Below are 15,203 nucleotides of genomic sequence, written 5' to 3'. Positions count from 1 at the left end.
GAATCTGCCACAGAATTCCATTGTTTTAACCTCCTAATTCCAAACTTTTCTGTATTATGTTATCTTGAAAGCCATCTTTTATCCCTGAACTGGATCATGAGTTCTGAATTCTGTCTCAGATTTGGATGAATCAGTTTTGGAGAAAAAAGAAAGAAAGAAGTAGAAAAAAAGAGAGAGAGAGAATAGAGCCAAATATGGAAGATATTGTTGCTTCCTAGCATGATAGAACTTGAGTGGTAACAACCTTAGAGATTAACCTATCTGCACTCTAGACAATATTTGCCTAACTGAATTGAAAGACAATATAGCCTATCTCCTACAGTGTTTCCATTAAAATAAGACCTAACTGGAAAATAAGCCTCAACATGATTTTTTCAGGATGCTAATAATATAAAATAAGCCCTAATGCATCTTTTGGAGCAAAAATTAATATAAGACCCAGTCTTATTTTGGGGAAATACAGTAGGGCTTATTTTAACTTATGAGCATCCTGAAAAATCATACTAGGGCTCATTTTCCGGTTAGGTCTTATTTTCAGAGGAACACAGTAATTGCATCCCAGGATTCTTTTCACTTTGCTCCATAGAAAAATGTCACCCATCAAAACCCTTACTTGATGATGATGGTGCGAATGCAGGCCAGACATATATTTTGCTTTAGCTGTAATAACAACCAGAAACCAAACTTAAAACAGATCCATTTATTATGGTAGATGAACACATGAATGCTATCCTTCAGAATTTCACATGCCCTATTTATATTTTGAATTATTCAATAAATTTACAAATTGTAATTCACATTGATATGGTTCTTTAGTTAAACCAACACACAATGATTTTAAAAATCAAACAAGACATTTAAAAAAACCCATCTTTTCTATAGAAATTAATATAGATCTACTTAGAATGACCAAGGAGAATAGTGGCATTTGATACACAGCCACCATTTATAATTATATAATGTGTTTTTATTACATAATCAATCATCTCTGGTAGTTATTCTTTTTATTTGCCTACTTAATGGATTTGAAGTATGAGAGCTAAGTTCAGGCCAATAAGCCACTTTTATGGTTTACAGCTTTACTATCACTGTCTTCCCTGCAGTACATTATGAAAAGAAAAAAGATGAGCTTACATGAGTGATCACTCAGCTGTGGTTGCAAGTTCTCCATGTTCAATCACTATCTTATTTCCCATGAAGGGAACTGGAAGGAATTGCTGGCTCTCTCTCCCTCTCAGCCCCTCCAACCTCCCAGTGTATGTTTGCCTAGAAGGACAAACTCAATACAAAACAGACATCCTAGGAAACATGCTTCAAACACATTCTATGTCCTGTGTTTTTTTGCAGTGGCTTCTAGTAGTGATATGAGGCTCTACTTGTATAAACTTAATTGGAATAGGTAATAATTTATCTTAGTTTTATATCCTCTTATTATTTTTATTTCCCTTTAATTTGTTTTCGTGGCTATAATATTCAAGGATGAGTGGCTAGGGGTAGAGCCAAGTCCAGTGTGCACAGAGGCTTCATAAACTTCCATGCCCTGCAGATGCAGTCCTGGCCTGACTTACCTCCTCACAACCCTGACGTACCTTGTCACATCATGTCCATCAGAAACATAGCGTTTGGTGAAGCTCTGCTTCTCAGAGACTTTTCAGGACATTGAAACTAGCACTTCCTGGCGATGAGCATTCCCATATCTCTGCTTATACTGTAACCTTAAATACATAAATTGTATTTCAAATGCCATGGACAGAGTTGGAGGCTTACCATTAGTATGTGTTTGGCGCTTCTCCTTTTTGTTAATTTATGTTTATTTATTTTTTTGTCATTTGGTAGCCTGAAACAGTAAAAGTGGGTTTTAAATGGATCTATATTACTAAAGAGAGTAGCTTAAACCTGTACTTCTTCTTACTTAATTTATATTATCTTTGACTTACCTTTACTTGAGTTTCTAACAGGAAAAATTAACTTATCAAAAAATATTTACTCTAGCACAGATTCAATTATTTTTTGTTTCTTAACAACACAGTTTGTCAGCTATTTTAATTTGGTAGTGTCTTATTACCAAAGAAGATTTTGTGGAAAAGCACTGCTTCTTAAAGCCTGCCATGCTCATCTGTATCTGCAATGCAAGTGTTCTTTAGATGTTCTGCATTCACACAGAAGAGGGTTGCATGGCAGCCCGGGAGAAAGCACCATATGGCGGGGAATAGGTGAACGAAGATAAAGGCACATGAGAGACGGCAGAGGAGATGTCACAGCCTGTCAGTCTTTCTCCCTAGAGGAAGCTCTGGTGACAGGGGAATGATTGAAATGGCACCTTTGGGGTCCCTGGGCATGGACAAGGTATAAACAATGACTAGGAATTCAGTGATATAAACTCAAGGGAAAGGATAGAAACAAAGGGCTCTGGGGATTGGGTAGAGGCATAGCTATCCCTCAGTTGGTGAAAGATCCAGGAAGAGACATTGATGGAAAAGGTGATTAAAGGTGACCTCACAAAGCCTTGGCATAGTGACAGGTGGAAAGGGTATAATGATTAGCAAAAAAATACCAAGAAAGAAATAAGACCTGAAATGAAGTAAATTCTTGTAGCAACAGACATGTGGGGTGATAAAAAGGGAAAACAAGGCATGACTTTTTCTCTGTCACCTATAAAGGAAATAGGGAGAGATATTGAGGTGACCAAGTCCTGTCCTTCATAAAAGAAGCATCTGTGTCCCTAACTTACTTCACCTGTCAGACTTAGCTCAAATCCTTCTCAAAGCCTTTCAGGCAGGGTTTCTAGATTTCCAGCCAGACATCATGACACTGGGCCAGCACAGACAGACTTTCTGCTCCCTGGATCTAAAAGACAAATAATAGCAATCGTTCACTGAATATAAATCGTGCTAGTTACAGTGAACCCCCCTTAATATCCACTTCTCATCATCACTTAACGCTGCGTGTTAAGGATTTTGGATCAATTTTTAATGTGGAAAATAATGCTTAGAAAACCTAAATAATTTTTCAAGTCACATAGTCATAGAGTGTCAGAGAAGGGATGCAGCATTCCCTCTCTTTAATTGTAGTTTTCTACCCAAATCCATCTAATTACGTAAATGATGGACTAGCCACCTCCCAAGCTACCTGTCGTCTTCGTTCTATCTTAGGTAAGCACTTTAAAAGATACTTTCCTAAATAAACAAAGTGAAAATAAACAAATCCTTAAAAGCATAAAATGTATGCTTTTACATACATACAAGGTACAGATTTGAGTATAAAAATATTCATTCACACATATGTTGGTTGATCAATTTACCAGATATTATTTTTCTTCTCATTTTGTCTTTTGAAAAGACTTCATACTCTGAGACATATAGTTATCTTTGCCAATAGGATAATACCTTCCAGAATTTGCTTTTCATCTTATCTATGTATGGCCATGGGTAATCCTTCTTAGCATACAACCTTGGCCTGGCAAGTCTCTTTGATGTATGGTTCTAGGATAAGAGTCAGACTTATAACAACAGACCCCCAGGTTCTCCTCTGGATGCACAGGTCAGCCTAAACCAGCTTTTCAGTCTTTCTTTCTTAAAACTTTCTTAATGAAAGCATTATTTCTCTCAGGAACTATTTTTATATGAACACAGCTTCTATATCATTTCGTGCACAGTTGGATTTCTAGAACATTTTTCCCTCTCCATTTGATCCAAAATGAAATATTCTCACCCCAAACCTCATACATTCCCTTGGAACCTTCCTCTGGGTTCAGTTTTTTTTTTCTTTTTTTTTTTTATCTACATGTAATTTATTAACAGATTAATAATTATTCATATAAACAGCTTGCAGTAATAGTCCAGTCTCCTATCCGTACATATTCTCAAATACCCATTTTAGAGGGTTCTAAAGGGGAATTTTCTAGTCAACATCTAATCATTATAATTACAAAGATTTGCAAAGCCTTTAATTTAGCTAAGACTGCAAAAATGTATTGGAAGCCTAGGATGTGACTAAATACGCTCTGCTATGTTTTGGGATTCAAGTAGCGAACAATTAAGACTCGGTTCCTCCTCATACAGAGCATATTATTTGGTATAGCACACCAAAAAGTGACTAGACCATTGCAGTTCAGTATAGGAAGTATCCTGAGGGGACACTTATCCTGGTCCTGTGAAAGCCCAGAATAGAGACAACGAAGCCAGGGGGGGATCCATGAGGTGACACCTAAACTGAATTCTGAAGGAGAATCTCAAGTCAGAGCATTTGGAGGGAGGTGTCTCAGCTCAGGTTGCAGCCCATGAAAGCAGCAGAGATGAAAGCATGAGGTCTTCCTGGAACTGAGCAAGTTCAGTGTGGAGACCTGAGAGGTAGCTGAGAGGTTGCAGAACCAGGTCTGCAACTAAAGCCTTTGGAAACTCCTCCAGCCTAGCTCCCTGCTCCCAGAGACTTTCATCTAGATTTTTTTTTTTTTTTTGAGGTTCACCCTGCCTGACACAACTGAGAAAGTGAAATTGGGATGGGAGGTGCAATGTTGAAGGTGGGAGGATATAGGTCCTTAAAAGTGAAGCAAGGGCAGGGAGAATTACGAGAACTGGCATTCCTCCCAGAAATTAGGAAATGGATTAAAACAGGCCTTCTCCCAGTGCCTTACACATAGTAATCCCTGCATAATATTGAATGGATTAATGATTGAATACATACATTGATTTTACCAAAGAAAATTCATACATATTTGTTCCAATTTCATAGCTTAGAAAATGATGAATTAAATAGGTTTCTAGGAACAAAATACAAATGGTTTCATGAGAAAGTGTGTTCTGATTTTTAAACAACCACCCTACGAAAAATTTAGAGTGGAACTCATGTATAAGTAAGAGACTTTCTCAAATTTTGTAATTGTCTTACATGTATATATTTTCTGTCTTCAAATTAGTTCCCTATTCTCTTGGGACAAAATCTATTATCTAAAAATAAATAATTCTTCAAGTATAACAGTACCAGCTTGATAGACATTTAATAAATATTGGTTATTCCTTTTTAGATACTAAATAAGTTATTTTATGTAAAGATGAAAATTCAATAAGATATTGACACCTGTCTCATATTAATTTAAAATAAAAAATGGTTTCAAATCACTGGTTTTTTAAAATGCACATTTTTTAGTTTTACTAAACTTCTTAATACACTAGCTCAAAAACCATAATTCTTTGAATTTTGAAAATAACATGAAACTTTATAAAAATTTTATTCTTTGTAATTTTCAGCCATATATAGCCAAGCTTTTTATTGATAAGTTTGTGAAATTACTTTGTGAACTATAAAAACTTTAACCAAAATTTAAATTTTATCTGTTTCTCCATTAGACCATCTAAAGCTAAAGTTTGGTGTCAAAAACACCAACAAGAAAAAAGACATGAAAAGAAAAGAAATAGATGTTTGCCCTTAGGACAATTAAATGTTCCTATCATTTCACTACTGTTATCGATTTATATTTTATTTTCATTAAATCTTCAAGCTGATAAGGAGATGCAGTTAATAAAGTAGCATCCATTTGATCTGATGACTACATTTACAGTGTATTTAACAACATGGGGAGTGACAGAGAAATAAATCTATTGGTTGTTTGATGTTTAATGCAAATTAAATATTTTTGTGTTTTTATGAATATATCTTGTCATCTTTCATATGCCTCATAAAAGTGAAGATTGGGCACTGTTAATAGCACAGAGGAAAATTAATACCCATAAATACTGTATGGTAAAAATCTGACAAAGAAAATTTTCATTATCTAGAGGGAATGTGGCTTTTTAGAAAAATTAACCCAGTAATGTAATTGTTACCAAGGCTATTGCAATGAGATCATAAAATATTATTATTAGTTTTTGGTTTCAAAACTATCTGCTCTTGGCATTTATATTATTTTCAGAAATCATCTTTTTTTTCCTAGATTTTGCTGTGATAGGATTTTTTATAAAGAGTTTTTTTAAAGCAAAAAAAAAAAAAAAAGACTATGTTATAGTGTGGCAAATTCCCCTCTTCCTCTCCATGACAACAGATAAAGAAACTGTAACCATGGCAACAGTAATGGGCCAGAGAGATTAGGGCCAGACTGGAGATTAGGCCTCCAAGAGCAAAGAAATATTCCTGATTGGTTCCTTATTGAGACCTTCCATGGAGACAAGTTACTGTTGAGAGAAAGCATGGAGGATTAGTAAGAACAAAATTAATTCCCCTGTATAAAGTAAGGAGCCATTCTTTTGTTAGAAATGTGTCCCTTCCTTTTCATATAACTACTACTGTTTAAATAAAAGTAAAGCATCTGTGATTAATTCTACACTGAGTTTATCTGTGCCATCTGAGTCAAGACTAGCTCTGTGAGAAGACACTCCCAGAAGCCTGGAGAGGAAAGCATCTGTGTGTGGACTCTCGTTGCTCTTCTCGTTGGCAGCTCCTGAATGGGTAGAGAATCCAACTTACTTTTGATGGGATACCATCTATAAGTGAGGTGCTTTGGGGCAAAAGGGATTTAAAAAATGTCTCTCCTGTTTTTTTTTAAATCATTTTCTTGAAAATGCTCAAAAGATTTTCAAAACATCTTTTTGATCACATTTTATTTTTAAAAACATCTTTTGTAAAAAAAAAAAAAATCTAAAAATCCAGTGTAGGATCACATTTTCTTTAAAATGAACATGTGTAGGTATTATATTTTGAGAAAATGTGCCATGATTTCACATCAGTGCATTGATTAACGGGGTATTTGTTATTTTTTAAACGATAAGTTTATAGACATGAGAATATTTGGTCAAATGGTATGAGTATTCTTTATTTTAAAGGATTTTGCCAAATTAACTTCTCAAAAGATTATTCTAACGAACTGGAACTGACAGTGGACGAGAGTGCCACACCCTGGCCAATACTAGGTACTAACATTCTCTAAAGTCACCCTAATCTGACAGGCTTTGTTTTTAATAGACTTTATTCAAACAGACTTTTTAAGATTTTATTTTAATGCACATTTATTTTATTTGTCAAGTTGAGCCGTATTTTAAAATAAGAGTCTTCAATATTTTATATGATAGATACTAACTATTGTCTGTGAGATATTTTGCAAATTCTTTGAGTCAATTTGTTCAAAGGAAACAGCACCTAAGCTAAGCCAAGAGTTAAGTGAACGAGATGGTCTTGTTACGGAGTGGGAGAGGCTTGTACCGAGGCCCCAGGGAACTGCTCGTGTTTTTCGGCCCGCAGAACCTGCTCAGTGGAAGCATCAAAAAGCCAGGAGCCTCCATGTAAACTGCATGAGGACAACGGCCTCATCTGCTGTTCACCACTCTCTCCTCTGAGCCAGAAGGGCTGGCATGGGATCGATGCTCTTTGAATATTTGTTGAATGAGCAGAGCTAATGCATGCTGCTTACTGTGGACACCTGCAAGCCTTCGCCCAAAGGTGCTATTTTTCTGGCAAAAGAAACCCACTAGGCTATTATGCAGGAAGGTTAATGCCCTTGGAATCACCCTCAATTAATGGAGGGTGAGTGGTTGATACATATCACAAATTGCTTCCCTTAGGGATGGACCACTCTGAGGCTTGTACTACAATGACTCTGATCCCCAGTGGGGTTGCCTTTCAGTGTCCCATGGTGATAACTGCCAGATAACTCACTTTTTCTAGCCTTTCTTCCCTGCTGTCTCATTTCCCGACTCCCCACTGGTGTTTCCTTGGATTACCTTCCAAATAGAGTACTTGCACTAAGTTCTTTTCTTAGGGCCTCTTTGTGGAGGAGGTCAAACCAAGATAAGCCATAAACAGGAGCCGGGATAGCAGGCAGACGGACAAGTTTGGAGGTTCCCTGAGGTAAAGCGTAGACATGGAGAATAATCAACAGTAGAGTGATGTGACCAGTGTCTTTTTTACAAGCTTATTCCAGATGCTGTGCAGAGAATACAGTTGAGGGAGGTGAATGGAAGGAAAGCACAAGAGTTGGAAGACAGGTGTGGCAATTTTGGTGAGAGAGAATAATGGTATGGATATCAGTGTGGCAGTGGAGATAAAATAGAGCCGATTTACCAGATGTCCAGGAGAGAGAATTCTAGTAGGGGGTGAGTGAGAAAGAGTGAGGCATAGGGGATATGTTTTGGGTTTCTGGGCTGTACAGTTGAGAGAACAATGTAGACACACTGAGTGAAGCAGCCCTGGAGGAGAAAGAAGCAGGCTGAGTGGGCAGTGAAGGGGGAGGGAGACGATCAATTCAGTGTGCTTGTTGGAGCTGTCCATGGCATAGGAAAGTAAAGGTTTTTGTCAAGACGCTTAATATCACCCATATTTTTGAGAGAGATGCTACATATCCTGGCATCAGTATTTCCCCCTCCCCTTACCACTCTGCCACAAAAGATTGACTAACTTGCTGCCAGTTTTCCATTTATTTAAAGTACTGTGCTGATCAAGAAAGCAAGGGGAAATTTTATCTGTAAAGAAGTCGGCTAAGACTCTATGGGGCCCGAAATAACTTTGAAAGCTTTCTGCAGTTCTTTAAAACCTCTTTCTTTGTATAACCGATATTTATTGTATACTGATAATGTTTCTGGAACCACGGGGAAATGAGATACCCACCCTCGCCGAAATGGATTTTCCAGCTAACAGGAGTTTAGTTCAGAGCAGGAACACAGACTCAGCCAGCCCCTTGAGAATGCAAATGCAAGAAAAGAGAGTAACTTTGATAAGAGCTAGGAAAAAAATGGCTTACAAAACCAGTTTGAAGATGAAATGTAAGTAAATGAGTTCTCGTGATTTCGGGATAACAATCACCTGTCCAGATGAAACGCATGTTCCCTAGACTTGGGGACTTGTACGCACAGGAAGAAAAGAGCTATCCATCAAAGATGTTATGAATTCACACACACACTTTTAATAGAAAACTTCTGGTACGATTATAAGTGCCCCAAATGTTTGGAAAAACTAGTTTTCCTATTGTGGATGATTCAGTTATCCTTATGAATAATAATTGTTAATTTTTGCTGTAAATATAGTTATACTCCACAAGCATGGAACAATTGTATATCTTTGTCTTATAGAATTTTTTTCTGTCCTTTCCCTTACTAGCAGGTAGCCCATGAGAGACATTTCTACTTTTTGTTAGCCTTCATTGACTTTAATTTACAGCTTTAAATTTTCTGTGGCCTTAGAAAATTCATAAAAAAGCTCCATCAAATTATATCTAAAACAGTATAAACAGGCTCTAAGTAGAATAAGGTTTGGTAATACCTACTTGGTTTTCCAAAGCGTTTATCAATAAGGTCCATGGTTATGTTTCCCTGTTTCATTCCTAAACAGAACATTTATTCTTATTGTCATGGATCTCATGAGTAATAGAAACTGGAAAAATATGCAATAGAATCATATATGCTATTAGCCACTCTTTTATAAATTCCAAGAAATTCTAATATTCCTTTGATTCCATTTACTGTTTCTTTGCTTTCCCTTGTGTTTCTTTCTTCCTTTAGCATCTCTGTGAATGTACCATTTTGTTTGCTTATGGGTCTGTTTTGTCTTCCTGCACATTTCCTACGCATCGCACCTGCACCTCTGACAGCTTCCTCTCTCCTCTTTAGCTATCCCAAGCTCCAGTGTCCTGCCTTCTGCTCCCAGAGATGTGGTCCCTGTCTTGGTTTCCAGTCGGTTCATCCGTCTCAGCTGGCGTCCACCCGCAGAAGCAAAAGGGAACATTCAAACCTTCACCGTCTTTTTCTCCAGAGAAGGTGACAATAGGTAGGTGCTACCTGTAAAATTCACCTAATCCTCCCTCTCTTTAGATGTATACTGTGGGGTCCTGCGGGCAGGAAATCCTGAGCAGGGACTTCGGAGACCATGTGAAATCTCTATTTGGCACCCTTCACTTATTACTAAATGGAGATAATATGTCTCTGTTGCCTGTTTGTGTGTGTGTGTGTGTGTGTGTGTGTGTGTGTGTTTGTGTGTTGGTGTGTGTGTGTTTAAAGCAGAATTGTTTACAGAATCAAATTAAATCATTTATAGAAAACTTCCTTGAAAAGACACAAGAGTGTGGATGATACCAGGTTACTTTCACTTATCACTTTCAAAGTGATAAACAGAGAACAGAATTAGTCTGTATGTTGCTAGAACAGAGCATGAAAGATCCACTGTGGCTAGGCTGCAGTCTCAACTCTGGCACGGACATAACGAGATCTTAAGGGAGTTTTTTGAGATCATGCGATGTGATAACTTCTCTGAGCCTCACTTGACACTTGAATAAAGAAGATAGAATAATATATGCCTTGCAAGGTTTTTGTTGGGATTAAATTAGGTTGCATATATAAAGATCATACAAGAGTTTCTAGTATTTGATAGAAGTTGTTGTGAATAGGTACATTATTATTGATGGGGCAAAAGTGAGTGGTATGTCCTTTCAAGATTACAATATATTGTTGTTGATGATTTTTCTCAACATCTTCCCCTTTAAATTTTTCACGATTTTAAGACTTTGAGGTTTTACTTGTAAGTCTAAGGTAGATAGATACTGGATAAGTTCCAATTTCTTTCATAAGAATAAACTGTGTACTATCTCTTCTTTCTTTAAATTTGTTATACTTTCTTATTTCATATTTGATCATTTTAATATCTACAGCCTTTGTGAGTCTGATTCTGTGATTTGTTCCTGCTGAGTCTTCCTCACAGTGGCTTGTTTCCTTCCATGTTTGGGTAATTCTTTATTATTAACTCCAGTCCTTAGAAATCTGTCTGAGGGAATTTTTGAAGCCAAGGTTTAAAGTATGTTCTCCTGGGAGGATGGGCATAACTAACATGAGACTATGGTAAACAATATGTTTTTTAAGATTTATTTGGTTCGTAACCAGTCTCGTTCTGATATTTTATTGGTTAGTGGAAAGAACATGAAGTATAGTAATATTTGTTTTTCTGCCATTTTTAATATGTCAATTCAAATGAGTAAATGCAGACTGCCCGAATTCTCAGAGATTTTTTTTTTTTTTTCCTATTCCAACTAAGCTAAGGCTGAGACTGGCATGTATATTCATTCACCAGTTCTTTCATGAGGCTAATTTCATTTTCTAGTTCACCCACTGAGGTTTGTTTTTTCAGGGTCCTGGCTATATGCAAGATTCTGTAACCAGACCTTTTACCCTACTTTATCGGCAAGCTTTGTTTCCTATTCTTTTTTTCCTGGTGGTTTCTAAAAATCCTAGCTCTAGACTTCTATTGATGGGTGTATATTTACATATAATTTCAGGCAAACACCAGCTCTACAAGTCTGTTTCCTCACTGTGACAATTCTCTTACTTTGCTGCTAGCATATTTATGGATATATACATATATATAATTTTTATTTTATTTTATTTTTTACTAAAAGAAATTTTGAATAATTTACGAAACATTTTAGATGTGCTATAACAGAAAGTTTTTTAAAAAATAATATCTAGTTTTCCATATAGTTTAAAATAAATTTTATAATATTTATCAAAACCCATATGATTGGTGTTGGCAGTCCCTAGATTCTGCAGAGAACATGTATTTACAAATGTACTGGACAGACCTGCATACCTGTGCCTCTCACACTGGGAGAAGACATCATCACCATGTTCTTCAATAGATGAGGTTTTAATAGGGCAACTAGGGTTTCTGTAAAGTGTCTGTCTGTTGACTTGGCTGAGTTCTGAGTTTACATCTTTTCATCCATATTAAACCTCCTCTGATATATAATTAGTTTAAAGTGGACACCCATCAGTAGGCAGGGGGTTTCTGGGATATGGCAGCTTCTTTCATCCTTAAATATGGACTGCATTCACTTTCTGTAAAGTTTACCAGCCGAAAGAAATGTAACCTGTTTTATGCATCTATATACTCATATATGGAATAATTTTTAGTGGTAATAGCATGGGGGTAGTATAGAGGGAAAGGGAAAAAGAAAGGGAAGGAGAGGAGAGAGTGAGAGAGGCAGGGAGAAATAAGTGGTCTGGTGGGCCTCGGATGTTCAGGGTGCTGAGCTCACCCTAACCCTGGCTGTCATCATTTATTATTCTGAAGAAGAATTGACGAGAAGGCTGTCCAGGTCTTCCAGTGCCTATTGAAGTGCTACCCTGTTTCCCTGAAAATAACACCTAGCTGGACAATCAGCTCCAATGTGTCTTTTGGAGCAAAAATTAATATAAGACCTGGTATATTATATTATATTATATTAATTATATTATATTATATTATACCATGTCTTATAGTAAAATAAGACCGAGTTATTTTATAAGACCGGATATTATATTATATTATTTTATTGTTTTATTTTAATATTTTAATATATGTAATATTTTAATATATTATATTATTATATTATATTATATATTATATTATATTATTTTATTTTATATTATATTATATTAAGACCAGATCCTATAGTAAAATAAGACTGGGTATTATATTAACTTTTGCTCTAAAGGATGCATTAGAGCTGATTATCCGGCTAGGTCTTATTTTTGGGGAAACACGGTAATAGACAGCATGCAGGGAGAAGCTAGGAGTCAAGTCTGAGGCTACTGGTCTTTCTAATTTGCCAGTGCTTTAAACACAAGGATGATCTTTAGATACCCCTCAGGATTTGAACACGATAGTAATTGTTGGGATAGCCAAAGTAGTGTTTAGTTCAAAATGCTGCAGAGTGAAAATCAGATGAAATAGTACAAGTTCTCTCATGTGATATCTCAAAATCCTTTCCTTCCTAGTTCACAGCAAAAGTTAAACTATATCCTATTTTCAGTTCCTTTCGTTCTCTCTCTCCCTTCTTCCCTCCCTCCCTCTCTTCTTCTTTCCCTCCCTCCCTTTCTTTCCTTTCCTTTTCTTTTCTTTTTTACAATTTGACCTGACTTTAAAATGAAATTGAAAAAATACATGTACACATACAGCCTATGTTCCCTAAGATGATCCATTACCATGAAGAAGCAGGCATTTGTTTTAGTCTTATTTCTGCGCCTACTTAACTCTGTGACCTTTTGATCAGTCTCATCAGTTCTTTGGATCTCAGTGTGTACAGCTGTGAAAACTGGAGGCAATAATTCTTGCCCAGTTGTCTTAGAGTATCTGCATGGATTTCCTGGAGGCACCTTAAATTCAGCCTGTCCAAAATTATATTCACTGTCTCCTCCTTAAATATATTGTTTCATCTCTTTTCTTGGTTTATGTTAGTACCTTCCATCCTGTTGATCAAGACACAAAAAAATAAAAGTAAAAGTCATATTTTACTTCTCCCTGCCTCTCAGCATGGCCATTAGTCATCAAATCCTGTCAGGTCTACCTTGGCCACAACTCAGCCATGCCCCCTTTATTTTGTTTTCTTCTTCACTTACCTGATCTCTGACAAATAGCTTCTCACCTTCTAATCCATCTTCCTCACTGTCTCTAGACATCTTTTTGAAGTAATTTGCATCACCTACTCCACTGCTAAAAAACGTGAATGTTCTTAAATTTAAATATAAAGTTTTTACATAAAGGCATGCACACGATAACTCCCAGCTCCTTTAAATAGAAGGCTATCTCCAATCCGTCTATATAAGTAGAATGTGGTTCCTATAACCAGTAGTGGCTAAAAATATATCACTACAATCCAAATATCTAGATTTGAAAATGGAACTACTATTTACTAGATATGTTAATTTAGTATCTTTTTGCTATAATCGATAAAGGGAAGATAAATTCTAACTCCCAGAACTAATTGAAAGAATTCAAGTAAAGCATCCAGGTCAATCACTACACAAAAGAGAACAGAGGGACTCAGAAGAGTGTGAGCTCAGAGATAATATAGGAAAAAAAGGCTGAAAATGATGTTCAAAGAATGGTATGTAGTAGTAGTAATAATAATAATAAAAATAATTTGCTATTTTTATATGAACCATTTATTTTTCTAACTGCTCACTGTTTTCTACTTAAAATACCTTTGGATCCTTTTCTTATCTATTGAAATCTTCCTTATCTTTCAAGCCCAAGGATCAATCCTTCATAACCCCCCTTGTCTAGTTACTCCCCAGGTCACACTTTGGTCCTGCAACGTCTGCATCCACCAATCACTGCAACGTCTCCATGACCTCTGTTCAAACATTATACTTTCATCTCATTCTCCAGACTCTTCCTATATTATATTTAGGGCTATGATTACAACAAACCTTTGATTCCACAGGGACCTATAGTTCATTGATTCTACAGTGTTTTCATTGTTCCTCATCCTTCATCTTTTTTTTTCTCTTATTAAACAGCTAAAATCCCATGGCCAATTATTATAAACACCAATGTTTTGCTTGCTAGTCTGTCATTTCATATTAATTTTTTGACAAAAACAAACCCAAGTCAATGCAATTTTTACCTACTCTTTACTTGCACTCTTAAAGATGAGTATAACAGAAGAAAATATATAACTGTGCTGACTAGTCTTTAACTTCATATCTGATCATCTTAAGTTGCCTCTTAATTCTGTCAGAGATACTGCGTACATCAGTCAGCCTTTCTCACACACACTCTTAAAGATATTTTGTGCCTTTTCCTCTCTTCTCAAATCTTCAACACCTTCCCTCTTCCATCATTCTTAGTTGACCTTGCTAATAATTTCCTGGAAAATAGCAGCTGTCAGATGGGAAGTTCTATAAACTTCCATATCTAATTTATCTACCCAAGTGTGTCTTTAAGCATATAATCCATCTTTCTTTAAATTTCTCTAAAAGAACTGCTCAGGCTCTTAAATAAGGTCAAACCTTCACTAATGCACTAGATCCCATCCTTCTTCACAAGCAAAACTTCAGCTACTCTTTCTCTATCCTCCTCATCTATTTTTCCTACTCCAATGGATCATGTTTGGAGGCATTTGTAATTCCCATGTCAACAGATGCTTCCTGGATTCCTTCTCTCCCTCCATCACTCCATTCTCTGTTCCCTTTTACAGCAGTGTTCCTTGAGTTGTCTAACTTCACTCCAAAACTTTATCCTATATTCTAATCATGATTCTGTCCCTAGTATTTCACAGTAACTCCTCAAAGTTCCCCAGTGACCTCCATGTCGCTAAACCCAATGGTCAAATTCTGGTCCTCACATTACCGTATTAGTCAGCAAATTTTGTCATATTCACTTACTTCCCCATTCATGAAACTCATTCTTCCCTGAGTTTTATTACACACACTCTCCTGGTTTAAATCCAGTCCCTCTGGCCACTCATTATT

General features: G+C 36.3%; 1 protein-coding gene across 2 annotated transcripts in view; it reads left to right on the top strand.

The window, feature by feature from the left end:
• The window catches only part of DCC (DCC netrin 1 receptor), a 1,070,394-nt gene that overhangs the window by 725,474 nt on the left and 329,717 nt on the right, over positions 1 to 15,203 (top strand). For both annotated transcript variants that reach the window (XM_081078113.1, XM_081078112.1), the window contains exon 8: positions 9,591 to 9,747. In XM_081078113.1, coding sequence (XP_080934239.1) covers positions 9,591 to 9,747 — 157 coding nt within the window. The remainder of the gene's footprint in view (positions 1 to 9,590; positions 9,748 to 15,203) is intronic.

This window comes from Rhinolophus hipposideros, assembly GCF_964194185.1.
Source record: "Rhinolophus hipposideros genome assembly, chromosome: 17".
Lineage (NCBI taxonomy): Eukaryota > Metazoa > Chordata > Mammalia > Chiroptera > Rhinolophidae > Rhinolophus > Rhinolophus hipposideros.
Note: the sequence above shows the minus strand (reverse complement) of the source record. Positions and strands in the feature narration are given on the sequence as shown.